We start from the raw sequence: 27132 nt of genomic DNA, 5'->3' as shown, positions 1-27132 counted from the left end.
GCCTAATTCACTGGGCCTCCCCCAGGGCCTGACACCGAGCCTGGCACAGCAAGGGTACCCAGGGAGGCCAATAAATGGGTGACTGAATGGCTGGCGATGGGTGCAGAATGGCTGGGTGTGTGGGTGGGAGGCGGGGAGAGGGTGAGCGAGAAGGAGGGTGGGCCGGGTGGGACAGGCTCTCACCAGGACCCTGTGTATGCATGGAGAGGGAGAGAAGAGATGGAGCTTGGGGGGTGTTTGGACGGGTCACTGGCCACTGTCTCAGATGCCCACACCAGCTCCTTCCCAACCACAGCCTGAGCTCGGTGCCAGAGGCCCCACCAGAGGGTTGGACACTGCTGGTCAAATGAACAAATCCTGAAAGTGCAGGGGAAACCAGTCAAAAGAACGCCTAACTTGAAAGAGCTCCCAACGAATGGCCTTCCCACAAACTGGCCCGAGTTACATCAGAGTTTATGACCTGAGGTTTGCAAGAGCAAATGCAGATGAATAGAACAGTCACCGAGAGAAGCGCAACCTGCAGTGGATAATGGTAACCAGAACGCTCCGAATTCTCACCATGTTTTAAGTCTTAAGCTTTTGCACATGCTTGCTTGCTGAGAGATAAGGGGTGTGTGGGTGGGGGGATGTTGCTCCTTTCTCCCCCTTCCACATATTCAGCATGTGAAGAACCATGGACCAAGTGTGTCAGCTGAATGACTGGTCCCAACTCTTCATGCCTCTGTAGTAGGACCTTACATCCGCTCCCTCATCACGGCTTCCCTGTGGGCAGGTGGCACATTTCACCCACTTGCTTTGGGCTTGGTCATTGACTCGCTTTGGCTGGGAGGCTGTTAGTAGAAGTGACCCAAGCAGAGACTTGAGGTGTGCTTGTGAGTTTGGATTTTCCTTCTTGTGCTCTGGGAATGACCATAAGAGAAGTATTATCTAGGAAGCCCACTAGTCCTAGAGTAACAGAACATGAACCTAAATATAATTTGCAACCTGGAGCCAAGCCCAGCCAAGCCCAACCCAACCCAGCCAACCCACAGACCTTCGAGCGAGAATTAGATGCTTTGGGTTGCTTGCCGCTGAGACTCTGTCATGGAACAACAGCTTACTAATCTGGACAATGATAAAAAATATCATTCACTCAGGAATCACACTGTGCCAGGTGGCATCCTGGCTATTTTCCACACACCTTCCCACGTAACCATGACAACATCCCTAAGACACAGGTGTCGCCCTCTCCATTTGCAGAGAAGAAAACTGGGGCTCAGATGGTGAAAGCGATGTGTCCAAGGTCAGGGCTAATATCTGAAAGGTTAGCATCCAGGTTTGTCTGCCTCCAAAGCCCAGGCTGTGTGTCAAACTTGCCTCCATATGGAACAGGACCAGGGCCTCTACTCCGTGCCTAGCAGTCTTGATACCCTAGGTTAGCAAAGTGTGTCATTTTATCTCATGACTTTATTTCCATCAAAATACATCAGAGCCAAGGACCGTCTTTTTCAAATGATGACCAAGTTCATCTATCAACTCCAATGCAGACAGCCCTGCAGACAACGATGACGAGCCTTTTCAAAGGAAGCACCAGTGAGCCATCTCCGCCCCACTGCCAAATGCTAGAAGCTGCATCTACAGGTCTGTTCCACAGCCACCTGCTAACTGTGAGAAGTCATGTGCCTGGAGAGATGGTGGCGCTCCCGGAAATACTCATGGCAAATGGGACACGTGAGGGCCTCTTCTCTCAGCTTCTTAGAATGTAAGTCAGGCCCCACATGTTCCTTTTTGTGGTGGGACCGCATGTGGAAGACCAGGTCGGAGGTCAGGCGAAAGGAGAGGTTGCATTTTGCACACCAGTTCTGGGTGGACAGGCCCAGGGAGGTGAACGTAGGTGGCAGCAGGGCCCAAGTGGCAGTGGAAGAGGATGATGACGGTGTGGACATCTGGGCTGTGGCATGCTTTAGCCACAGTGTGGGGGCCCCCAGGAAAGCACTGCAGAGAGGAGCATTTTGTGGCAACGTCTGCAGGTTCCAGAAATCACCCACCAAAAACTTAGAATTCGAAAGCTGATCCCAACAAGGGACATCTACCGTGTTGCTGAGTCCCAACAGCTCCCCAAGGGCATCTGCAGGTCCACGTGCCTGGAAAACAGAGGTTGGCCCAGGTCTCCCTGCTGGACACCTGGCTGGTTTGCTGAAGGCGCTTTTCTGCTCCCCTCGGGCTCCACTGGGCCACACAGAGGTCTTGCTGTCAGCCAGGTCCCTGGGGGTGCCCTGGGTCAGCTTCTGGGGACCAGGCTGGCCTGTGGGGTTATCATGCTCCCTCTCCTTGGCCTGCACACCCTCCAGCCTCTTCTTGAGTCGAGGCACCTCTGTGAAAGCACTCTGCCCCTGTTCCCAGCACACCTTCTGGGCCATTGGCTTTCCCAGTCTGAGTTTTCCTGGGGTTGCTGACAGTGCCACCTCAGCAGAGGTCTCCTCCCGGCCATCACCACCCATGGCAGCCTCAGAGCCCAGGTTGTTCATTTTTTCCAGCAGCACTGGCTTGCAGCTCCAGCCCTGGTCAGCTTCACTAAGCCTCCATGTGTTTTCAGCCGAAGAGCTCTGCAGAGCACCCTTCCCAGCAGCCATGACGACCAGCAGGGTGTGAGCCAGCTGAAGAAGGCGGATGCTCCAACGGCTGTCAGTCTTCAGGGCTTTGGCATTGCGGAGGGCTTGCCCCGGGGAGGAACCGTGAGATTGGAAAGCTCCCCTGTTGGCTGGGCCAGCCACACTTGGACCACAGGACTCTGCATAGAGAGGAAGCAACAGCAGTGAGACACGAGCCCTCCATCTTCATTGTTTGCATCCAAAGAATCCTGACTGCTATAGACACGACAGCTCACCCTGACTCAGAGCGCTATGCCACCCGCTTTCACCTCCAGGACTCCGTCGGGGAGGAAGGACCACACTGCGTGACCCTGCCACCCAGGGACATGGCTCAGCATTGCCCCGCACCTGCCAGCATCCAGGCAGCAGCTGCCATGTTCACACGGCACACGAGGTGTCCACCAGGCAGTTCTGACCTGGTTGCCAACTCTAATGTGCTTGCACCCTGATTTATGAAAGTTTTCATTTTTGTTTAGAGCATTCTTGCTACTCAGCATGCCAATTTTTCTTCTGAAGCATCAGAAGTGCCAGGGCACAAGCACCTGGGGACTGGAGCTCCTGCAGCACAGGTGGCCAGAGGGTAGAAGCTGGACAGTAAATGTCCAGGCATCCCGAGTACGTCTGTGGTTGTACCTGGCCCCACTCCCACTCCTGGGGGGCAGCCACCTGTCCACCCAGCCCTGCCCCTTGGAACAAGCATGAGTCTACCCTGTATCCATTCAGACATTAATCCATTTCCTTCTCCTCTGCTCCCCTGTCAACTGTCCTCTCGTGCCAGCCAACCTGCTGGGCCTACTCAGGGAGACCAGCTTCCACTCAGCCTGGAGGTGCTCAAGGCTCAGAGGAAAGACACTCACGGCCACATGTGAGGTGGCATTGAAGAGGGGAGAGTGCCACCAGCCCTGCTGGGGAGGCTTTCATACCTGCCCTCCCCTAATCAATTCCACCAGCCAGTTCTTGAAACCAGGACACCCATCTTCAAGCTCCCCAATCCCAGCTGGCGAGCAGCACTGGCTGAACCAGACCCCACTGAGTGTTCTGAGTTTTCATAGTTAGAAAGCAGTTATCCTCGGGCCCAGGAGGACCGTGATGAGTGGGCGACCAAGCCCCTTCCTCACAGGGACCTCCACGGGCTTGTTATTCATAAACATCACTGGGTTCAAGTCAGCTCCCGCCCACCTGTAAATGGAAGCACAGGTACCCTGCCCTCCTCCTCTCTGTCTCAGTGGCAAGAGTGTGGACAGGTGTTTTGCACGTGTTACCTCCTTCCACCTTCACTGCACTTGGAGGACCGTCACCCTCTTTCACAGAGGAAGAGGACATGGGTTCTGGAAAGCTGAACACCCCGTCTGAAGTCCTCTGCAGTATGAGGCACTGCTGGGAATGAAACCCAAGGGTGTGTCCCCAAAGCACACTTTGGTTGAACTGCCCATGTGGCCCTCACGATACCCCAAGTGGTGAGCTCTGAGTCCAAACTATATGCTTCCAGGGGAGTCCAAGCCACTCCTAACATCCTTTCTGAATTCATTCTCAAATGGGGTGCCTTTGGCATCAAAGTTTAGTGCTAGCTTATGCTTCTTGAAGAGGCAGAGGCGACCACACCAGTCTACCAAGTGTCCCTGCACTGACCATCCCACCTCTCTCAACCTCAGTGTCCCGTCTATAAACTAGAGCTGATGCTAAATTATCTCACTGTGCTTTCCAGATCTACCAGTGTATGACTACTTGAGATGAAGCCGATTCTCCCTCATCCTCAAAGAATAGCTGGTCTGCTTGAAGCCCCACTGCTGAGCTTCTGAGCTCACAAAGATGCACACGCACCCAGATACACTCACACCCTCACATGTACTCACACACACTACACTCACACACTCAAATACACATATACTCACAGACACACATACACACACACATATGATCACACACACTTACATACACTCACACTGGAATACTCATACACACACAAACATCCCTTCTCTAACCCTTCTCTCTTTCTCCACCCAGCTCTGCCTCAGACAGCCTTCCAGATTATATTTTAGAACCATACAATGTCTTCCCCGAGCCTGGGCTGGAGCCCACCCTGCTGTCCTCCCGGTCCTGTTGCACCCCCACATCCCTTTGCAGACAGCTCTACTGGGCTGTCTTCACAGCTTTGCCAACCACAGTCATGTAGACCTAGTTTTCAGAAGTGTCTGGAGTGCCCTGAGCCACAGATGTCACAACCCTGCTTTCAGCATTCAAATTTAGAACATGGGATCTTACTGCAGGATGAAATATTTGCTACCAGGGATGCTTTGTGATATGAGAATAGAAGTAACTGTTTATTGACTATGTAAGTGAATACGTGCCAGAGATGCTAAAAGGCTTCGTATGACTTATTGCATGGAATTTTCATGATAACCACACAAAGGAAGTGCATGATCCAACCCAAGGGCATTAATCTCCAACCTGACAAATGCCACGTTGCTAAAGGCAGCACTGCCTTCCAGCTTCTTAGACCAATATGGGCCTGGATTCTGCCAATCATTATGTTAGACATTCACCCATCTTCATGCTCCATCAATTTTATTATTCAAATCTTAATCATAATAATGAGAACAACAGGAGGAGAAGAAAGAAAAGGACATGATAATAATGATGATGATGATAATAATAATAATAATAATATTGGGGCGCCTGGGTGACTCAGTCAGTTAAGCATCTGACTTCAGGTTAGGTCATGATCTCACAGTTCATAGGTTCAAGCCCTGCATCGGACTCTGTGCTGACAGCTCAGAGCCTCAAGCCTGCTTCAGCCCTCTCTCTCTCTCTTCCCCTCACACACATGTGCTCTTTCTTTTTCTCTCTCTCTCTTTCTTTGTCTCAAAAATAAACATTAAAAAATTTTTAAATAAAAAAAAATAATAATATTGAGGAGGAGAAGAAGAAGAAAAGGAGAAGATGAGGGTACTGAACTAGCTGGGGACCTTTGGCATGACCAAGCTCCCAGAGGGTCACCTCTTTCTCATGCATCAGCACTGCTGGGGTAAGGTCACTCACACAAGTGCAAACAATGTCCTACAAAATTCTATCTGGGGCTCCCTCTAACTGGTCCACTCTGTCTGTGACGTTGCCAGATTGAAGCCTCTCACAGCCGAAAATGACGTGTGCCTGACGTGGCCTGTCCCCAGTGAGCCTGTGCCAGCTCCTGACGCTCGTCTCTTCTTGTCGAAGGACTCACAGGCCCTTTCCCAGGGTCAGCATCAGACTCTGGGTCTCATCCAGCTCCAGGCTCCATGCACCTCCCCTGTGATCCAGCTCTCAGATGATCTGAGCAGATGTATGATGTCACCTCTGGGGTCACATCATGCCCTGGCCAGTGAGTTCCGGGTCAGGAGATCACAGGCACAGGAGCTTGGTGCTGCCTTGCTCCTTCTTCCTATGTGGACCTACCCATGCCCTTTGTCACTAGAGACGGTTCTCAGCCAGAGATTCCAGTGGATGTATGCAGCCCTTGTTCTCCTTGTTCCCATGCAATCTTAAGGGGCCCTTTGCTGTCCCTCCACTGTCCTCAATAGCCTCAGTTCATTCTGGGCTCTCGACCCAGACACTATTTACTCGTCCTCTTCACTCTGTTATGTGTGTCCTGAGAAGGGTTCTCTTGTCCTCCTTGGATCTCTTCAGTCTGAGCTCAGCAAGATAGTCTTCTGAGTCACACGGACATTGTTCAGTGCCACCCTGTGTCTTCTTACTGAGTGGACCTGATTTCAATCCCATACTTTGCAACATTTCTGAGCCCTTAGATTGTGGGATTATGAAGTAATGATCTTTGAAACCTTCTGAATCTGAGTTTCCTAAGTTGATATGGTGTGACCACATCCAGCCTTCCCTGTCATACATGATCCTTTTCCCTCAGACTCTCAATCTTCCTGGGCCACAGTGAGGATTCCACTGACCAACATAGGAACGGCTACCCACTTGGAGATGAAGACTCACCCACCCCACAGTGTTATAAGCATGTGTGTCTCTGTTTATTACCCATTTCCAGGGCACTGAGTGCAGACTCCAATCATCCTTTCACCTGGGAAACACTGGCCGCATTCTTCCATATTACTTTTCTGTTTGTGCTATGACTGGCCCATCCCATGTACTCATCAAGCCTTCCATCACATAGAGGTTAAGTGCATGGCCTCTTACGTCAGATGTCTGGATCAAACCCACCTCTCCTCTTACCAATCTTTTAACCATAGGCAAGGTGCTGATCCTCTCTCTGACGACTTTCTCATCTAAAAAAGGACCCTTTCTAAAAAGGATCATCCTGGGGTCCGCTTCACCAGGTGGTTGTAAAGATTAGATGAATTAATATACCTAAAGTATTAAAGAGCCTGGTTCAGTAAGTGTTAGGTAGCATCAATTTATCAATTATTATCACACTAGTACAAAGGGTCAGAGTCAACCTCATGGCTGCCTTCCCTCTACTCACATGCTCCCTGGAACCAGGGCACAATACTGTTTAATGAGTGACCAAATGCCCTGGGCATTTTCCTCCTTTCCCCTTCATTCACATAAGAAAGAGGTTTTAGCAAACAACTGGGCAACCTCATTTCCTGAGAGATCTGAAGGTACTCTCCAGCCTATGTCAGCTGGCCAGTCTCCAGCTTTTCCAAGCTGCAGCTCACTCAGAAACTGGATCTTATTCGATGATACCATTTATATCACCAGCTAGTGTCTTCCTGTGTCTGCCTTCCTTTTTAGCTAAAACAGGAGAAGATAATATCTCCTGTGCTCCAATCATTTGATTTCCCTAGACTTTGGAGATGCTTCTCAGACCCTGAAGGAAGGTTCCAGAGGATAATTATCTATCCATCTCTTCTACATATGGATTGTGATGTCCTGGGTTTTCCTGAGAAGGGAAATACACATGCATCCTCCTAGCTCTGGACCCCTGAGAAAATTAAAAACTGGAGAGTTATCCAGGCTTTCCTGGAGGCTGGCTGGTAGTGCCATTGGAGCTGGGAGAGGGGAAGGCTTCCCAGCCAGTCCCCACAGGCTCTATGTCCAGCTCTGCCTGCACCGCTTCAGCAGCAATGCTTATTGTGTTCAAGCAAAACCAAATGCAGGACTCCCAGGATGCAACCACACATCAGGGCCATAACGACGTCAGCAGGAGTCCTAACACAATTTGGCCATGTAGACCAATTTCAGTGGCAGCCTTCGAGGGTAAGTCCATGGCTTGTACATCAAACTGTTCAGCCAGATTCTACCTGATGCCAATGACAGCATAACCTTCTAGAAAAGAGAAACACAGCCTACTGAAAGAAAGAAAAGAAATTTAAAAGCACTGGAGCTCGACACAAAACCTTGAAAAAAAATTTTTTTTTAATTTTGTGATTTTCTGTTTTAAAGAAAATTTGTCACTTCCTGGGTTTCTGAAAAAGAAATCTGCTAAGCAAAGAAGGTATGATATTTTTAAATCATTTGCAAAGCATCCCTTTCACTCCACCCCTCCAGAAGTTTGACACATGGGAAGTCAGTGGTACAATGACATAAAAGGCAATTTGACTCTTTGATGCAGAAAATAGTCCCCTGAATCAAAGTTCCAAGCATATACTTAAGAATTTGTCCAACATTCTTTGATTTAAAATGAAAAAATTCTTTCAATAAACACACTCCAATCCTCTTCCATATTTCATTTTTGTTTACTTCTTGTGTGATTTATGTAATGACAAATTTCCTTTTCCATAGCAACTGAAAAGTCAAATAAACTGAATAATCATTAAAAATCATAAACTAAAAGGTTAAATTATTTATTTGAAAAAAGCTTCAAGTGTTAGGTGGCAATTAATAGCTTTAAAAATAAACAGGCTTTCTTTTTACAACCATATGAGATATATATATATATATACATATATATATATATATGGTGCATATATATATATATATATATATATATCGTGTGTATATGTGTGTTTGAACATACAGCTCTATAGATGTCATAAAAATATCATAAAATAATAAAATTATGTCTCTGACAAAATTACATTGCTAACAAGAAACAAAACATTGCTTTAACATACAATACCTCTACTTTATTCTCCCCAAATGAGTCAGATTTGTTTTTCTAGATTTCTTCACTTAATATGTGTCTAAGATAATCTTTGATACTAAAATATTTTCAACTGTGGTCCTACCCAACGTACACAAAAACATTAATTTTAAATGGCACAATAATTGCTATAAGATGCCTGTCTGATTCAACATACTGTCCGATTCAGTAATTTAATTTCTGCACATCAGCACCATTGACAAGTATGTATTTTAGAAATATACACTTAATTTCATGTTTTAACTCTCAGCTAACGTTTTCACACGCAAAGCCCTGACCTCCCTATTGTCTTCCCACAACTGAGCTCTGATTTCCGCCCCTTCCCTCCCCACCAACCTGGCTTTACCCTACTTCCCCAGAAGGAAGGTGTGGGCCCCAATGTCCCCTAAATGTTTCTGCATGCTTTAGCTTCCCGGTGTGTTGTCTGTGCCTATTACTAAAGGCAAGTGTCAAGAAAGGATTCAATCAATTCCTTGTCTGTAAAACCAAGTATTTTCTTCCAGCTCACCATAAAAACTCAGATATTTACGACTGAATCATTTATGGGTTTTTTTTCCCCCAAAACAGACACTGAATGTGTTACGTGCTCGAATCTTTGGATATAATCTGTTGGGAGAAAGGATCTGGGGCAGATGCACCATTACCCTGGTGCCCAGCACAAGCCCTAGCTGACAGGGACAGAGCAACAACAGGATGAGAGGATGCGTGGATGGATAGATGGATGAATGAAAATAATTGCTGCCCCAAAAGTCAACCTAGGAGAAGAAAAATCAAAGGCGGAATTCTTGGGGCGGGGAGGGGTGGGGGCAAAGGGAAAGACCACCGAGAGAAACAGAGAAGGAAGAAAAGAAGGGGTAGGACAGGGGAAATACGTAATGAAGAAGAGACAGACAAGAAAAAGTGAGATAGACGACAGAGAAAAACAGGAAGAGATAAGGAGACAAAAGAGGCAGATAAGGCAGGGACTGGGGGGCACGGGGTGAAAAAAAAGGAGGGCGCGACCAAGGAAGCAGGCGCCCGAGGGGAGGAAAGAGGCAGGCAGTCAAGGGCAGGACGGAGCATTCTGCCCTAGGGAGAGGCCGGTAGAAGTGGGATGAATCGCGCCGCCCACGTCCACTCGCGGCCCGTCCCGGGGGCAGGACGGCGCGTCTCACCTCAGCTCTCCCGCGGCGCTCTGGGCGCTGGAGACGCGCTGGCAGCCCCGGCCGCTTGCAGGTTGCGCCGCGCGACACGCGTGTGGGAACCCAGCGCGCGAGCCCCGGGGGCCGGCCGGACCCCGCCCTCCCGGACTGCTCCCGCCTCCGGGGCGGGGCCTCGGGCACCCCCCCCCCCCCCACCATGCCGGGAGGGGCCTGGGAGTAGACGCGACCCGCCGCCAGGGGTGCGGTAAGGACGCCCGGTGCGCTCGGCTCCGCGAAACCCCAGCCGCCGCCAGCTGGCTCGGCCTTGGCTGCAGCGGCGAGCCTGAGGGGGCGTCCTGGCGCCGGCCGCCGCGCCGCGCGGAAAGCCCGGGTGCCTTTGGAGGCGGCTCCTGGGCCGCGGCGGAACCGCCCCTGCCTCTGCTCACTCGCTCTGGACGCCGCTACTTTTCGCTGGGGTCGGAGGGCCCCCAGGCTACGGCCGGGACGTCAGTGCGCGCGGTCTGCGCCCCGCCGCGGCGGGTCCCCCGGGCGTCCGGGCAGTCGTTCCCCTGCCCGCTGAGCGGCCGGGCAAACTGCATCTTCGCAGCGCGCCCGAGAATCTCCCAAACTTCAGCGGAGCCGTGCCTCCGCCTCGCCGCCTCCTCAGCTGTGAGATGGCCGCACCGCGCCAGGTCATGGTGAGTTCTGCGACCTCCCAGGAAGCGAAGGTGGCAGGGAACCGACCCACCCACGGAGGGTGGGACGGACTCGGCCCCAAAGAAGGGCTGGGGGACGGGAGGGAATGGCTTCTGAGTGGGCGACGGTTATGGCAGGGCTTGAATGACCTCGTGGTGACAGGAGAGAAGAGATGGGAGAAGTGTCTCAGGTAACCAGAATTGTTGCAGTGGCAGCCAGATGTGCGGGTCACAGGGCATGAGCACAGAGACTGGAGTGCAGAGCAGATGAGACCAAGGAAGGACATTGAGGGACTGAAAGGGAAACCAGTCCTGAGTCCCTGCGCCTGCCTTCCTTCAGTCACTCTGTAAATGTTCTGGACGCCCTTGGGGAGGCAGAGGGTGCGGGGACATAAGGTGACAGGCTCTGTGCTTTTCCCCAGGTTTTGGAGTCCCTATTACACAAATAAGATTGTAAAGGAATGAAATGATGCTAAATCTGAGGTGGGGAAAGCTGATTCAGAATAAACATTAAAACTTTGGGGGGTGGTCCACAAAGCAAAACTTTTATTTTGGTGAATATGGAAATCCCTAATGTGAGCATTTATATAGCCTTAGTGAAGGAGAAGCTTAGAGGAAAATTTGTGCCCCCAAATGGTTATGTTATGGGGGAGGAAATGGTGAAAATAAAGGAGTTAATAACTGACCTAAAGTAGTTGAAAAAGAGTAATAAAATTAAACCCAAAGAAAATGAAAGGGAGAATATATTAGAGAAAAAAAATACAGAAAATAGTAAAATAGTAAAACAAAGCCAAAGGTTATTTGAAAAGTTGTTAATATAAATAATATTCTAATGAAATTGATTGTAAAATAAGACAGTGCTTCCCAATTTTTTTTTTTAAATTATAACCTCCCCCCCCCGCCCCAGGAGCTTTTTCAAACACATTTTTCCTTATAGGCTCATGAAATTTTAGTACCAAGGATTTATTGTATATCTCTTTATGTACTGTGCTTTATAATTAAAAACTGTGAGACTAATTTTAACTCCCTTGGGACAATATTCTCCCTGTTGTGAATGCATAGAATGAGAAAAGACACAAGTCATATTAGGAATTAAAAAGCTATAACCACAAATCGAGCAGAAAGTTAAGACTCAAACATATTCTTAACAACTTCATAACAATATGTGGAAATAAATATCCAAATTCCTATAAAAATGTGGTACCTAAATGACTGATAAAAGAAATACAAGCACAAAATAATCCAGTGTGTTAGTCTGCTCAGACTGCCATAACAAAGTACCACAAGAAAGTTCCTTTAGGATGAGGGCCATATTCTTATGACTTCATTTAACTTGAATCATCTCCTTATAGGGCCTGTCTCCAAATACAGTCACATGATGTGTTAGAACTTCATAATATTAATTGAGATTGGGGGGGGGGCACATCTCAGCCCATAATGTTCAGTAAACATTAAACAAATGATATCAGTAGTTTTAAAAAATCCTCACAAAGAAAACACTAGGCAGAGATGATATTATACCAAGTATACGTGGAGTAGATTGTTGGGATCATGTTGAAACTACTTTCAAAAGGAAAGAAAGTAAAAACACCCCAAGCACATTTTCTGAGGCTATTGTTACCTAATATAAAACCAGTTAAGAACAGCACAAAAAGAAGAAATTACAGATCAGCCTCACTCATGTTCATAGATAAAAAAAATTCTAAACTAATAGTAAACTCAATCCAGCAGTATTTACAAAAATTATCATGGCCTGGTCAGGTTTATTTATAAAATATTAAAATTGGTTTTATATGCATTAATGTAGTTAATCATATTAATAACTTACTGGAGAAAAATTATATTCATCACAAAGTATGCAGAAAGAGAATTTAGATAAAATTTAACACTCATTCATGATTTGTAGCAAACCAAGAAGGGTAGGGAGACTCCCTAATCTGATAGATGTCCACCAAAAGCCTTGCATAAATATCATTCTTAATGGTGACGTATTAGAGGTATTTTTAAAGTCAAGAATGCCTCCATCACAGCTTCCAGTCAAATGTCATTAGAGAACTAGTCAGTACAGTGTTTTTTGGTTTTTATTTTTTATAGAAACCAAAACAACTCTACAGATATATTTTAGAATAAGGGAGCCTAGCAAGTTAGGTGAATAATCAGTAAATTAATACATTTGTCCACAACACCAATAAACAGTTTGAAAACTTTGTTTTTAAAAATGCTATTTACAAGAGCTGCTATATATGTATATATATCTATGTAAATATATGTGTATGTATGTATATGTATGTATGTATATATATAAGTACATATGTATATGTATACACACTGTAGGGAAAGGCACTTGGCAAAATGGTTTAAGATCTTTATAGGGAAGTTTATATGAAAGGCGTTGAATACGACCAAATAAATAGAGACATTATCATGTTTACCAATAGGGGAGGCTAGATAGCAGATTCAAATCCTTTCAAATGTATCTATATATTTAATGTTATTGTAATAAAATATTAAGAGCGTTTGGAGGAGTGGAGAATTGGTGAGCTGAATCTAAAATGTACATGAAAGAACAAGTGGCCATAAGAAAAATAAGGCGGATGATTTACCCTGCCCTGCAAAGGCTTGCTGTAGAGCTCTGTATGTTAGATAAAATAACTGATGCCCTGTGTGTATCAGATTCAGCTGGGTTATCTTCTTGTAACAGCCCCCCACATATGATTAGCTTAAAAGCACAAACTTTATTTTCCACTTATATTCCATACCCTCCTGCATATACGTATCCACCTCAGGTTTCTAAGAGGGCATTGCACAACACAGGTGCTCACCTGAATCATACCTACATTCTTAAGGATTCTATCCAGAAGTGGCACATGTACTTATGTTAACATTTCATTGGTGGAATCAAGTCCAAGCCTGCTATGAATGTGGCAGGGAAACACAATCCTTCCTTACAGGAGTAAGGGACAGAAAGGAAAAATAAAACGATCATCCATACTATAATAAGATAGTGTGGTATTGACACTATAAATACAAACCAACAGATGGATAAAAGGAATAGGACAGAGAGCACAGAACCACATCCACACCTATATGGGATTTGAAACACATCAGAGGTGACGTGCAAATCATTGAAAAAAACATAGAATAGTCAACAAATAGAAAAGGATGGTGCTGAGACATATATTTGGGAAAACATGGAGTAAGATCCCTAGCACAAATTGCACTTATTAATTAATTACAGTTTGATCAAAGGCTTCAATGTGAAATAAAATCTTTAAAACTTTTTTTAATTTAAATTTTTTCTTTTTAACGTTTATTCATTTTGTGAGAGACAGAGAGACACAGCCTGAACAGGGGAGGCGCAGAGAGAGAAGGAGACACAGAATCCGAAGCAGGCTCAAGGCTCTGAGCTGTCAGCACAGAGCCCAATATGGGGCTTGAACTCACTGACTGAATGATCATGACCCGAGCTGAAGTTGGACATCCAACCAACTGAGCTACACAGGCGCCCCTAAAATCTTTAAAATTTTTAGGATAACGTGTGTCTCACCCTGACCTTAACAGGGGAGAATTACTTAAGTCAGATACAAAATCCTGCAAATCTTTAAAGTATAAAATAAGCCACATGCTAAAAGAAAATATTTGCAACAACTGATAAAGGATTAGAATCCAAAATGTATAAGAAATGCCAAAGAATCAATATGAAAAGCATAAACACCTGAATCAGAGAATGGATACAGGTAGGAACAAGCACTTCACAAACAGAAAAATGAATGACCCCAAATCTCTTGAACAGAAAACCATCAGAAATTATGGAAATGCAAATTAAGCCCACCATGAGATGTCTAATCAATAGATGAGTATGCAAAAATATGACAATAGCAAGTGTCAAACAAGGAAAAGCTAATATGCTAATGACATGCATACCAATCTATCAATTCCAAATATCATTTAAGATATTCCATGGCTTTAAATACCACTCCCCCAAAAACAAAATAAAAAACAAAATAAAACTGCCAACACAAAGCTTTTTATCACTTATACTTTTTTGTAAATACATACTGAAAGCTCTATTTTAAACTTAGAAGGATTTTTAGTGCATATCACACTTGTTTTGTACATGCAAAAAAATGAATAAAACAAAATAAATCAGTTAAGGAATTTCTAAATACTTTTTGCATCTCATACTGACTCTTTGCAATCACTTTTGACTCAAGAGTTGTCAGGCCTATGCTTTTCCATGGGGCACAGACAAGCCATCCCCATTCAGCCTTCTCTGCATTTCTGATCCACAGAACCTGTGCGCATATAAAATGGTTCTCTTGTATGTCACTACGTTTGGGTGGTTTGTTACACAGCAGTAGATAACAAGAATGTCCCTTATTCACAAAGAACTTTGAATGTTTACACAAACCTTCTAGGCCTTCTAGATCCTTCCATGTCCATGGATGACTTCAGTGTTCACACCATGACCATTAATTACTGTACTGTAGTCTTCCAGTTCATCGACCTCCTGGACACCCACAGGGATGTCCTTATCTAAACCACCTCAGCTGCCTTCTTTGAGTTACAAAAAGGCAGAGTCTTGGAGATTTTAATGGCCACCTATGAGGGTTTAGGGTAAGAGACAAATGGAGGCCTCATCTTATCCCCCATCCAAAGATCCCATGACTCCTGCCTGGGGTTGTCAACAGGCAGGACACCGAGCAGAGCTGCAGGTCACAAAGTCACCATGCCAACCTTCCTGTCCATCATAAGGGACATCACAGGGAATTCTGTCTCTGTGGGGCAGGGAAGGGCCACTCAGGTAGTGGGACTACTGCCCCAGATCCAGCTGTTTGCCTCTTCCGCCCAAAGGGCAGGTACCAGGTGGAGGCTCTAAGAGCACCTTGGAGAAAGAGCTTGAGAGAACAAGGCTCCAGGACACAGGGTTGAAGGGGAGACAGCAGATGAGGCAGAAGCCTGTGGTGGCCAGGCATGGCCAGCGCTGATCCCCCTGCTCCAGGAGAGAGTGGGGCCTCAGGGACAACTAAGAAAATGGGGAGCAGCAGCCTCTGGGTGCCAGGCCCTGCACTCTCCCTGCTCCTGCTCCTTTTCCTGCTGCTGCCACCTCCATTGCTGAGCACAGGGAGCTTCCTGGACCGTCTCCCAGCCTGGAGACCCTTCCACCAGGGCACCAGGCACTACAGGAGCAAGATAGAGAAGCCAAAAACCTGCGAGGGTGCCTTTGATCTCTACTTGATCGTCGACACGTGAGCAGCCCTCCCACCCTGGGTGTTCTTCAGGGCACCTCTGACCTCAGGGTTACTGCTAGCATGAAGCGGTTCAAGTAGACCCCAGCTTCTGAGAAAGGGGAGGTGGGAACAGTCTTGATCAGACCCAAGATAAGACCCTCTGCAATCCCCTTGTTCCTGAGGCTGAAGGAATGTCCCCAAAATTTGTTCCCTGGGACTTCTCCTTTTGGAGAGGAAAAAGTGCCACCATAGAGTTGCTGGATGGCTCTCAGTCTCCCCATCAGCATGGCCTGGATCTGTGGCCTGCATGCCCCTTATATAGCTGGAGAGGCAGGTGATTACTAGGAGCTCCTTCTCAGCAGTTGTTAGAAACTCTGTATGGTTTTTGGTTGTTGTTTGTTTTGTTTTTTACCCAAATGATTTCTGTTTTTACAGGGCCACAGAGATTGCCATGTTGCTTTTGTTAGGCATTGTCATAGTGTCACCGATTAGAAAGTTCTTTGCTCTCCTGCTGCTAAATGTTTTGGTTTTTCTTCAGCCACTTGGAGACCATGTTACAGTTTGTGTGCACGTTCACAACAGTTTGGTCTGATCAAGCTTTGTCTTAGGAAACTGGGATGTGCATCTTATGGTCTTTGATGGAAAGGGGGTGGATCTTCGTGCTTGGAGAGACTGGAGAGGTTGCCTTGGTTCCCTTTTCAACTCCTCTGGTGGGTTGAGAATAAACTTTACTGATTCAGTGGTAGCAGTAGCATGACTGTCAATATAGTGTCAATATAGCACTTTTTGGTTTCCAGAGCCCATTTATTGTACTTTTGTCATCCTCATAATCATCGTGGGGTCAGGGGGTGGGGAGCACCCCAGCATGTAGCGTACGGACGTATTTGCATTTGCAATCTCCTGGAAAGAGGATGGAATCTAGAGTTTGATGAAGTGGCACTGAGACTGGTAGGACTGGCAAGACTCAGGCTTCATGTGTGCCCTGATGGCAGCATCCCAGGCTGTACTGCCTCTGATTCCTTCTATTCTCCATGGAGGCTGATGATTGGGGAGTTGTGTACCCAGCCCACTAGCATTTAAGGAAAGCCAGCAGAGCTGGGAGCCACCATGCCCACTGAATAAGTCCCTCTTCACTGTCCTGTGGAGGGACTTCTGAGTTGTCCTCAGCAGGTTATGCCTCATTGATACTTGGCACAGCCCAGAGGGATGGTGATTTCTCTCTTGGGCATTGGGCTTGGGAGACGGATGGGCATTGTAAAGGAATGAAAGCCTCTCTGGGTCAGTCTTTGCAGAGGATGGTAATGAGTCCAAAGGGGCCCCTCAGGTGCCATGCTGTTACAGTGCTCCTGCCAATGCATATTTCTGCCATTAGGCCCGATGTGGGTACGGTTCAACCCTGCAATGGATAAGAAGGGCTCTTTGCACAAGTAGGACATGTGAGAAAAACATTAATTGAGCACTTACTGTGTGCCAGGCAATGTGTTGACCACTTTGGTCTCCTCCTGCTTAGAGGAACAGGATCTATTTTCCTATTTTAGGGTGATGCAACGGAGTCTGGAGAGTCCAGTGTTTTCTCAGTGTCAATTAAGCTAGTTTGCTGCAAAAGATTAGATAATAGGGGTTGGTCTCCTCCCCTCTCTCCCAAAGAGGGTGTAAAGTAAGGGTATGAAAAGGTACCATTCTAAAGAGGTGGTCAGGAAAGTCAGGGCTGACAGACAGGATTGTGAGGAGTTCAGGCAGGGGCAGTGTTTTTGACCAGATGAGGTGTATGATTGGAACTGGTTTTAAGTGAATCACAGTTGAGCAAAAAGGCAGAGACCAGTGAGGGGCTGGCACAGAGGTCCACAGACGACATGATAGTGGCATAGAACAATAGGGTAGGCGTGGTAATAAAGAGTGGCCAAGTTCTGCATCTTATTTGAAACTAGAGGTCACAGGAATCCAGACAGATTGGATGGGGGAGGCAATGTGTGAGCCCAGACTGGGGGCAAGAGTAAGGTAGGAAAACAGCTTCATCACTGCATCTTCCTCACAACTACAGGTAAATGTTATTATCCCTATTTTATAGATGAGGGAAGGAAGCTGCTCAGGGGAAGGAATGATGCCCTTAAGGTTTGGCATTGCCTCATTCAGATTTCTCAGATAGGAAGACATGGACCCAGAATTGATACTCTGAAGTGACTTATTCCAAAGCTCATTTCAAAGACTTCAAGGCTGGGTAGCTTTCTTGGAATACCTGTGATTGTTCTTGAAGACAAACGGAATTTGTCACCTGCAGGAAGGTCTTGAGTGGTTTGCTTTCAGCTTATTCATTAGGTTCCTTATTAATTTGGTCATTCATTAGATTGAACAGGATGAAAATGAGTGAGTGTTCCCATGTGCCTGCCTTATTGGCCAGTGGCATATGAAAGCCAGGGAGCTCCAGGCAGAGGGACTGGTCTATGCAAAGACCTGAGCACTGAGGCCCTCAGGTGATCCCAGAGGATCCAAGTATAAGGAGGAAGAAGGAAAAAGAGTGGAAGAAGGAAGAGGACAGGCTAATGAGGAGGCCTTGGGCCCATGTAGGAGGTGTGTTCTTCACCTTAAGGGCAACTGGGGATCAATAGAAGAAAAGCTTTTAACAGAGGAGAGATGGATCAGATCTATGCTTTTATTAGAGCCACTGGATTCCTTGAGAAGCATGGGTAAGAAGGAGGAAGGATGGAAGCAGCAGCTGCAGTGAAAAAGAGAAGGTCTTAGAAATTCCCAGAAGGCCTGAGAGACTAGGGAAAATATGTAGGAACCTAAGGCAGATGTGCCCTGTGAAAGGAGAATGGGCAGACAGACTGCTAGGCAGCTCCCACATGTGTGGTATGGATGCAGAAAGAGGGGCTAGTGTAGAGAAGAGAAGTAGAGCTTCAAGATCCATTCATTCTGGGGACATTGGGACTCTGGGCATTGCCACTGTGGGTGCATTGGGGATTGGAGAGGAGCTCACCACTGTCTTTCCTAGTATTAAAAGGTAAACTGAAACACTTTGTAATTTTTAAGGATTTGAGCATATATGAATTGGAATCAGGAAACACCAAACCTCAGTTATTAGGAGCACTGACAGGATCCAGTGTCAAGGTTTATATAGAGAATATATGAAAGAACATCAAAGAAATTATTTGAATGATTGTAGTTTAAGTAGTTACTAGCCTTATTTGGAAAAGCCTATTTTGTTGCTTGTGATTGGTTTGCCTGTGTAGGCTTTCAAGGTATCAGAGCTACCTCAGTCCAATGGCTTTTCGTGTTAATACTTTAATAATTACTCCCTTTTGGTCATCCTCTCATACAGGAGAGACTGACCAACAATTTAGTATTAGTGCCACTTTTCGTTACCATTAGGGTTAAGTTGTTCTTGTCTTTCATGAAACTTGTAGGTAATGATGTCAGGAACATCGGAAGAATTGTTTGTTTTGCTATTCATCTGTTCATTTTTTTTCTATTTCTCCAAGTGCAATGAGACCATCTGATGTATTGATGATGGTTGTGGACACATATTTAAGACCTTTGAGAGAATACAGCACACCATGGAGACTACCATGCTGACTATCAGGAGGATAATAGCAAGAGACTAAAGAATATTCCTTAGCCAGCAAGAGACTAAAGAATGTTCCTTAGCCAGGGTACACATGAACCAAACCAGTTGGCATGAGATAAATCAAAGAATATATCACAAGAGGCATCAACCTGTTTAGCTAAGTGGCTTGTTTGTTAATTTCTCATATTTCAATGTCTACAATACCAGGGGTGTTGGACCAGATACAGCAGGAAGTAATTGCTATGGCAGAGACTCCTCCTTGTTAGCCAGTAAGGAATCTAAACAAATCCTATTTTCTAAAACCACCTTATCAGCTTGAAATAATCCTTGAAACAAAGAGGCATACTTTGGGGGGTAGCATAATTTACTACCTATTATCTACCTCCTTTGAAATTTCCCCAAGAATTTTCAGTCTAGAAGTTGAGTTGGTAGCTTGTTTCATCTCATTGAATCCATCCCTTCGTCTTGAGAATAGGCCAACTCAGTTAAACAGTGATGTCTCATTTCAAGAGGCAGTGTTGCAGGTAGGATCCCAAAATTAGACCTATACCATGTGAGCAATCAGATATTTAATAAGAGATATTTCAGTGAAAACAAGGAAACAGTTAATGATTGGGGCAGACTATACATCAGGTCCTGAGTCGAGAGAGCAGCCAATTGAGAAGACTTCCAGACATTAGGCTTCTAGATGTGGGTTCAAAGTGTCTCTTGTGTAATTTAATTGTCTCTGGTGATGTTATTGGGTGTTCAAGTGACTGTTCTGAGTGGTCCACACAGCATCAGACACAATGGTTTTCTGTAAATGAGCCATTGTGTTGATTTCTATGAAGTTTATATCAAGTTATCCAGTTCAGTTTGGAGGACTTTGGGAAAAGGGCAGTTTTTATTCTTAGCAATTCCAAATCAGAAGGGTGGAAGAAAGTTGGGATCATTAATTTGGAAAGTTGTAGACAGATATTGGAGAAAAATAGAATAATTTAGTATCCACTCCATTTTACAAATGGATAACAGTGCCTCAAAGACAATGAACAGGTTTAGAATCTGATATCCATTAGGGTGTGTTGTAGGTTTTACTGAAAATATTTTTCATCTCTACAATTACCCCAATTTCTACCAAAAACAATCATAATAAGACTAATTTGTTTGCAAAACATGTCTAGTCTTATTAAACTGGGTCTAGTTATTTGCATATGTGCAGCAAGAATATTCCAGTTAAAGCTTTGGTGATATCTAAAGGGATTGTCTTTATACAGTCCATGTTGTTTTCTTAAAATTGGAAATGACTTAGATTCAATTTTTAAAAGTTTTCTTAGTCTAAGAAGCCAAACTAAGCTGTTGCCCAAATTTGTCCTGTAATAAGAACAGATTTTCACTGAACTTACGCAAATGTCTATATTGTTATGTACAGTAAGAATACTCAAGAATTTCCGGATAATAGAAGGATGAGGTAGAGAGAAAGAGAGAAATACAGTTGACCTTTGAACAATAGGGGTTTGAACTGCATGGGTCCACTTACACATGAATTTTTTATAAATGCAAGACATTCGTAGAAAGAGGCACTACACATCTCTTCATCTCCACCCAAAGTTAGCAAAGCTAGATCCTGGAGTGACACCTACTCCTGGCTTTTCTACCCAGGAATATGGGAACCCTCTTTCCTAGCAGAGTCTAGGAGAAGACAGAGTACCTTTGACCATCTCCCTCCCTAGGTCACTTGCTCTACCTGACCCCTCTTATGTGGTTCTAGTACAGTTTCTGCTTGCAGGAAGTTCTGGCAAGCAGTGAGCCTCCAGTTTCCTGGTGCTGCCTCAGAGAACTGTCAGCACCGTGGACAGCGCCCCTCCTGCTGTCTGCTCTAAGGCCCAGGCTTCTTCTGCCTGGTGCCATCCTGCCCTGGTGTTCTCCCAGATTCCCTACCGAAGAGCTCCTATTCTGTGGTCCTTGCCAACTCTGACCAGTGACTGGACCCACCACTTTGGCAAGAATCCCTTCACAGAACTGGTTTCTTTGTGCTTCTCAGTTCAAGACCTCAATGATATGAGCTTCACATAGGTACTGGAGTGAGGAGTGCCGGGAACAGACCAGAACTCTGCTGTTCCAGCCTTCCCTGCATCTTTGCTCCAACTTCCCTTCACTTCTAGTCATTTGGTAATTTCTATACTTTTAAATCACAATGTTAAACACATTTGTTGAGTTTTGAGAGGAGGAAAAAGTTATATGTGAATTTTCAACTGTGCAGAGTGTTGGCACCCCTAACACTGATGTTGTACAAAAACCAGCAGTATTGCATTTTTGTTTAAAAAAGTTTGCTTTGCCAAATTGCTATAAGTTATAGATAGGTTAAAAGAAAGAAGAAAAGGGACCTCTTAAGTATGGAAAACAAAATGTAGAAGAAACAGCTGTGTTTCAAAGTCATAAAAAATTATAATCATCCTCATCAGTTATTTCAGTCCCATTCCATGTAGTTAATTCTTTTTAAAAATTATTAGAGAGGGGAGCCTGGGTGGCTCAGTCGGTTAAGCGTCCGACTTCGGCTCAGGTCATGATCTCACGGTCCGTGAGTTCGAGCCCCGCGTCGGGCTCTGTGCTGACAGCTCAGAGCCTGGAGCCTGTTTTGGATTCTGTGTCTCCCTCTCTGTCTGACCCTCCCCTGTTCATGCTCTGTCTCTCTCTCTCTCAAAAATAAATAAACGTTAAAAAAATTAAAAATTATTAGAGAGAGAGAGAGAGAGAAAGAGATAGAGAGAGAGAGAATGTGTACAAGCATAGGAGAGGGACACAGGGAGAGGAGCAGAGGGAGAGAGAGAATTCCAAGCAGGCTCCATGCTGAACCAATGCGGGGCTTGATCCCACAACCCTGGGATCATGACCCAAGCCGAAATCAAGAGTTGGATGCTCAACCAACTGAGCCACCCAGGTGCTCCATATAGTTAATTCTTGTTAAAAGTTTTATGAATCTATCAGTTTCTCCACTAGAGTTCAAAAAATTCTCATGGCATTACCAGCTCAAGGTATGACATTAAAGTTATTCAGAATCTGTACTTGGCAGTCCCTTTTATGAATCTCTTTGAAGAGGAAGCACTTTTGCAAAAGCATGAGAGTAAAACAATAACTGTAAATGTCAAAAGACGTAAAAGTGGCCAATATTAAAGATCTTATGAGAGCCTATTACAGTGAAATTGATAAGGAAATTTTATTTTTTCTGACATAAACTTTAAGATAATAATTAGAATTATGACTGATAACGTTATACCATAACAGAATTCTACATAGACATAACAGACATAACAGAATTCTAAGGAATTTCATACATTCCCATGTGATTTGACATGTTAAATTAGCCTAATTGTCTAACATGTCTCTTTTATAAGGAAAGAGAAAAACAACTTTTGACATGTTCCAGGGACCCTCCAAAATATCCCAAAGTTAATTTGAGATAAAAAAAGACTTCATTTAGAATTTCATTATGGGAAGTTTATAAGAAATAGCAAAAGATTTGAACACTTGATTAAAAGTCATCTGGGTTATCTATCCAACTAAAGTGATAAAGATTTCTGGGGCGCTTGGGTGGCTCAGTCGTTTGAGCGTCTGACTTTGGCTCAGGTCATGATCTCACAGCTCGTGAGTTCGAGTGCTGACAGCTCAGAGCCTGGAGCCTGCTTCAGATTCTGTGTCTCCCTCTCTCTCTGCCCTAACCCACTCACATTCTGTCTCTGTCTCTCTCAAAAATAAATAAACAATAAAAATTTTTTAAGTGATAAAGATTTCTAAGGCAAACATAAAAAGTTACATAGTTGTAAAAAATCTTAGCTCTTACAAAAAAAAAAATCTTTCAGTAGAGGAGACTTAGTTCCCCCAAGTAATCAAAGACCCAGTAATGACAGCATGAAGCACAAGAAATTATTTTGGTAAGACACAATATATTTGATTTCAAGATAGATTATACAAGGGTATAGAGCAACCTTTTATAATCTGTTATTAAGAGCACACCAAGAGGGGTGCCTTGGTGGCTCAGTTGGTTAAGCATCCAATTCTTGGTTTTGGCTCAGGTCTTGATCTCACAGTTCATGAGATCAGGTCCCATGTTGGGCTCTACACTGACAGTGAGAACCTGCTTGGGATTCTCTTCTCTCTCTCTCTCTCTCTCTCTCTCTCTCTCTCTCTCTCTCTCTCTCTTTCACACTGTACCTCCCCTACTCATGCTGTCTCTCAAAATAAATAAATTTTAAAAAGAGCACACCAATAGTTTAAGAAACTTTTTCTGTTCAAAATATGAAAGAGAATTACATTTTAATTTTGCATAAGTATACTATTGATATTAAAGCTTATTTTTAAAATATTTTATAATATTTTAATAAAATCATTCATTTCTCACCAGCTTGACCAAGTAAAATGTTTCTCTCACTTTCTGCTTTCTATTTCCATTTAGTTTTAATCTTCCATTCCTTTTTTTCATTCTAAAATGACCATTCTTTTAGAACAAAATTACTCTTTTCCCTTAACAAAAGTTTATTTTCATACCTCATACCTTTTCTTACAAAAATACATTCTACTCTCCCTATATAGAGTCATTTCTCTTATTATTTCTAGTAGTTTTAATTGCATATGTTGATTCAAATTTTTAGTCCTTTAATTTCTAGTGAAAACTAAAATTGAGCTATTAAGGACTATTATACCAGCATTCTGTAGACTGGCAAGTTTGTGAATAAATTTCATAATTTCTGGAAGTATGTATATTCTTCCTCATAGTAAATTTTTCAGTGTGGCATAAGACACGTTTATTAACAAACCCAAATAGCTTTAGTTCTCTGTAATAAGCAGCCCAATGTAGGTAATCTTATGTTGAATAATTAGTGTTTCCATATTTTATCTTGTTTGGAAAAGGCAGTCTCATGTGTGTAGACTCATGTGCATCCAGCCACATAAGAATAAACCTTGAGCCTGGAACATGTTTTTCCAAAGAGATAAAGAACCCGTACAGCCTGTGTCAGGCTTAGCACCTTGAGTGAGGACATTGCTCCTTGTTTAACTTTCTGAATGTTCTTTTGTCTCTGCTTAAAGGATGTGCATCATATGGTACCTGACCAATCCACTGTTACACCTGTCTTCTGTGGAAAGGGGCAAGGCTCCTTCCACTGTTGCAGGAGATGCATGCTTAGGGCAATTGCCATGCCTAAGCCACCAGGAGAGGCCCACTGGGTATGGGGTCTAATGCCCACTAGTGAAGTTCATCTTGTTCTGTCTCTTTATGTCAATAAAACATTGTTCCATCCAGTGCTTGACTATTGGGTTTTTCTTGGGGACTCCCAACCATGATGTACTGATCAAAAGTGTTAGGGTTCTCTCCTGGAATTGTTAACTAGTGATCAGTAGTCTCCTCTCTTAGGTAACTAAGAGAGGTAAAAAAATTAAAAAAAAAATAAGTGGGCTTTGAATCACTTATGTAGAAGTTTTTTGTTCTCATAATGAAATAATTTGTAAGATTATTTTTTATTACTCAAAGAACTGGATTGCATTCTGAATGATATCAAAGGGCTGACCAACCCTCTAACTACACTGCCTTCAATTTGTATATCAGGGAGATTTTCTTCACCTCCTTATTCTCATTTGTTATCTCTGGTCTTTCTGATGGTAACCATTTTAACAGATATAAGGTGAGATCTCATTGTGGTTTTGATTTGAATTTCCCTCATTATTAGTGATCCTGAGCACCTGTTACTCTCTTTGGAAAAATGTCTCTTCAGGGTTTTTTACCATTTTAAAATTGGTTTACTTTATTTTTGCCTCCTCTCATATTTTAAATAGTTTTTTAAGTCTTTATCTAGTAAGTGTGATGCCTTGGCTTTCTTGGGGATGATTTCTGTAAATTTATTTAGATCCTTTGAATGAGCAATGTTCTGCTGTTTCTATGTTTTGTGATTTTACTTTGTTGAAAATTGGGTTTTTAATTATTATATTGTAACTCTTGGACATGTGAATATCTTTGAGAAAACATGTCATTTTAGGTCATACACCCATTTTTAAATTGGATTGTTTGTTTTTTTGTGATTGAGTTGTATGTGTTCTTTATATATTTTGGAAATTAACCCTTTAGCAGAATATATCATTTGCGTATATTTTCTCCCATTTGTGTAGATTGTCTTTACAGTTTGTTGATCTTTTTTCTGTGCAAAGCCTTTTTATCTTGATGTTGTCCCACTTGTTTATTTTTGCCTTTGATGCTTGTCTTTAGGTGTTATAACTAAAAAATTATTCCCAAGACTGAAGTCAATAAATGATTTTCTTACATTTTCTTCTAGAAATTTCATTTTTTTAACACTAACATTTCAGTCTTTACTCCATTTCGAGTTAATTTGAGTGATATAAGGATCTAGTTTCATTCTTTTGATTTAGAATGTCCAATTTTCCCTGAACCATTTATTAAAAAGATAGTCTTTTTTCCATTGAATATTTTTGACTTCCTTGTTGAATATTAATTAACCATATGAGCATGGGTTTATTTTGCAGATTCTAAATTTTATCCCATTGATCACTGTGTCTGTTTTATGCCAGTATCCTGCTGTTTTTAACTACTATAGCATGTAATACAGTTTGAAATCAGGAATTATGATGCCTCCAGCTTTAGTTTCTTTCTCAGGATTGCTTTGGCTGGCCACTTGGGGTCTTTTGTGGTTCCATACACAGTTTAGAACTGTTTTTCCAATATATGTGAAAAATGCTGTTGGAATCTTGATAAGGATTTCATTGAATTTTAGAAGGCTTTGAGTTGTTTGGCTATTTTAACAATATAAATTCTTCCATTCAATGCACAGGATTTATTTCCATTTATTTGTGTTTTCTTCAATTTCTTTCATCAATGTCTTCTAATTTTCAGTGTAAAGAGTTTTCACCTCGGTTAAGTTTATTCATAAATATTTTATTGTTTGTGTTATTGTAAGTAAGATTGTTTTCCTTATTTCTTTTTCAGGTAATTCATTGCTAATATATAGAAATGCTTCTGGCAGCACATCCTGCCAATGTGCTGAATTTGTTGATTAAGTGTGTGTGTGTGTGTGTGTGTGTGTGTGTGTGTGTGTGTGTGGTCTTTAAGATTTTTTAGGTATAAAATATGTCATCTGGAAATAGAACAACTTTATTTCTTCCTGTTTAATTCTGATACCTTTTATTTTTTTCTCCTGCCTGGCTGCAACTTCCAGTACTGTGCTGAATAGAAGTAATGAGAGTAAACATCTTTGTCTTGTTCCTTATCTTAGAATTTCTTTCACACTTTCACCATTGAGTATGATGTTATTTGTGGGCTCTCATATATGGCCTATATTGTTAGGTGTGTTATTTCTATAAACCTAATTTCTTGAGTGTTTTTTTTTATCATAAATGGATGTTCAATTTTGTCAAATGCTTTTTCTGCTTCTATTGAAATAACCATATAATTTTTATCTTTCATTCTACCAATGCAATGTATCCCACTTATTGATTTGCATATGTTGCACTGTCCTTGAACCCCAGGGAGGAATCCCTCTTGGTCATGGTGTATGATCTTATTAATGTGTTGCTGAATTTGGTTTGTTAGTATTATGTTGGGAATTTTGTATATATATTTATTTATTTATCAGAGATTTAGTCCGTGGTTTTCTTTTCTAATAGTATACTTATCTGGATTTGGTATCAGGGTAATAATGGCCTTGTAAAATGAGTTTAGAAGTGTTCTTTTGCTTCAATTTTTAGAACAGGGTGAGAAGGATTGACATTAATTCTTTAAATGTTTGGTAAAGTTCATTAGTAAAGCCATCTGCTCTTGGGTTTTT

At 43.4% G+C, this 27132-nt stretch overlaps 2 protein-coding genes across 4 annotated transcripts in view; one reads left to right on the top strand and one right to left on the bottom strand.

The window, feature by feature from the left end:
- Positions 1 to 1428: 1428 nt before the first annotated feature.
- On the bottom strand, positions 1429 to 15228 carry ZNF488 (zinc finger protein 488). The gene is made up of 2 exons (XM_015542494.2): positions 14943 to 15228; positions 1429 to 2770 (listed from the first exon to the last, which is right to left on the bottom strand). Exon 2 carries the CDS (start codon positions 2610 to 2612, stop codon positions 1641 to 1643), a length of 972 nt encoding a protein of 323 aa, XP_015397980.2. The 5' UTR covers positions 2613 to 2770; positions 14943 to 15228; the 3' UTR covers positions 1429 to 1640.
- Positions 15229 to 15300: 72 nt separating this feature from the next.
- LOC102951144 (anthrax toxin receptor-like) overlaps positions 15301 to 27132 on the top strand; it is a 57996-nt gene continuing 46164 nt past the window's right edge. For 2 of the 3 annotated variants that reach the window (XM_042960808.1, XM_042960807.1), the window contains exon 1: positions 15301 to 15780. In XM_042960808.1, coding sequence (XP_042816742.1) covers positions 15506 to 15780 — 275 coding nt within the window. In that variant the 5' untranslated portion in view covers positions 15301 to 15505. Of the gene's footprint in view, positions 15781 to 17720; positions 17804 to 27132 lie in introns of those variants that run through there. The other variant, XM_042960809.1, reaches the window with a different exon arrangement.

Source organism: Panthera tigris, chromosome D2 (assembly GCF_018350195.1).
Source record: "Panthera tigris isolate Pti1 chromosome D2, P.tigris_Pti1_mat1.1, whole genome shotgun sequence".
NCBI classification, from domain to species: Eukaryota; Metazoa; Chordata; class Mammalia; order Carnivora; family Felidae; genus Panthera; species Panthera tigris.
Note: the sequence above shows the minus strand (reverse complement) of the source record. Positions and strands in the feature narration are given on the sequence as shown.

Bases quoted from the DNA above. Each gene is read 5' to 3' on its own strand.
- ZNF488 (XM_015542494.2), bottom strand. From the start codon at position 2,612: ATGGCTGCTGGGAAGGGTGCTCTGCAGAGCTCTTCGGCTGAAAACACA.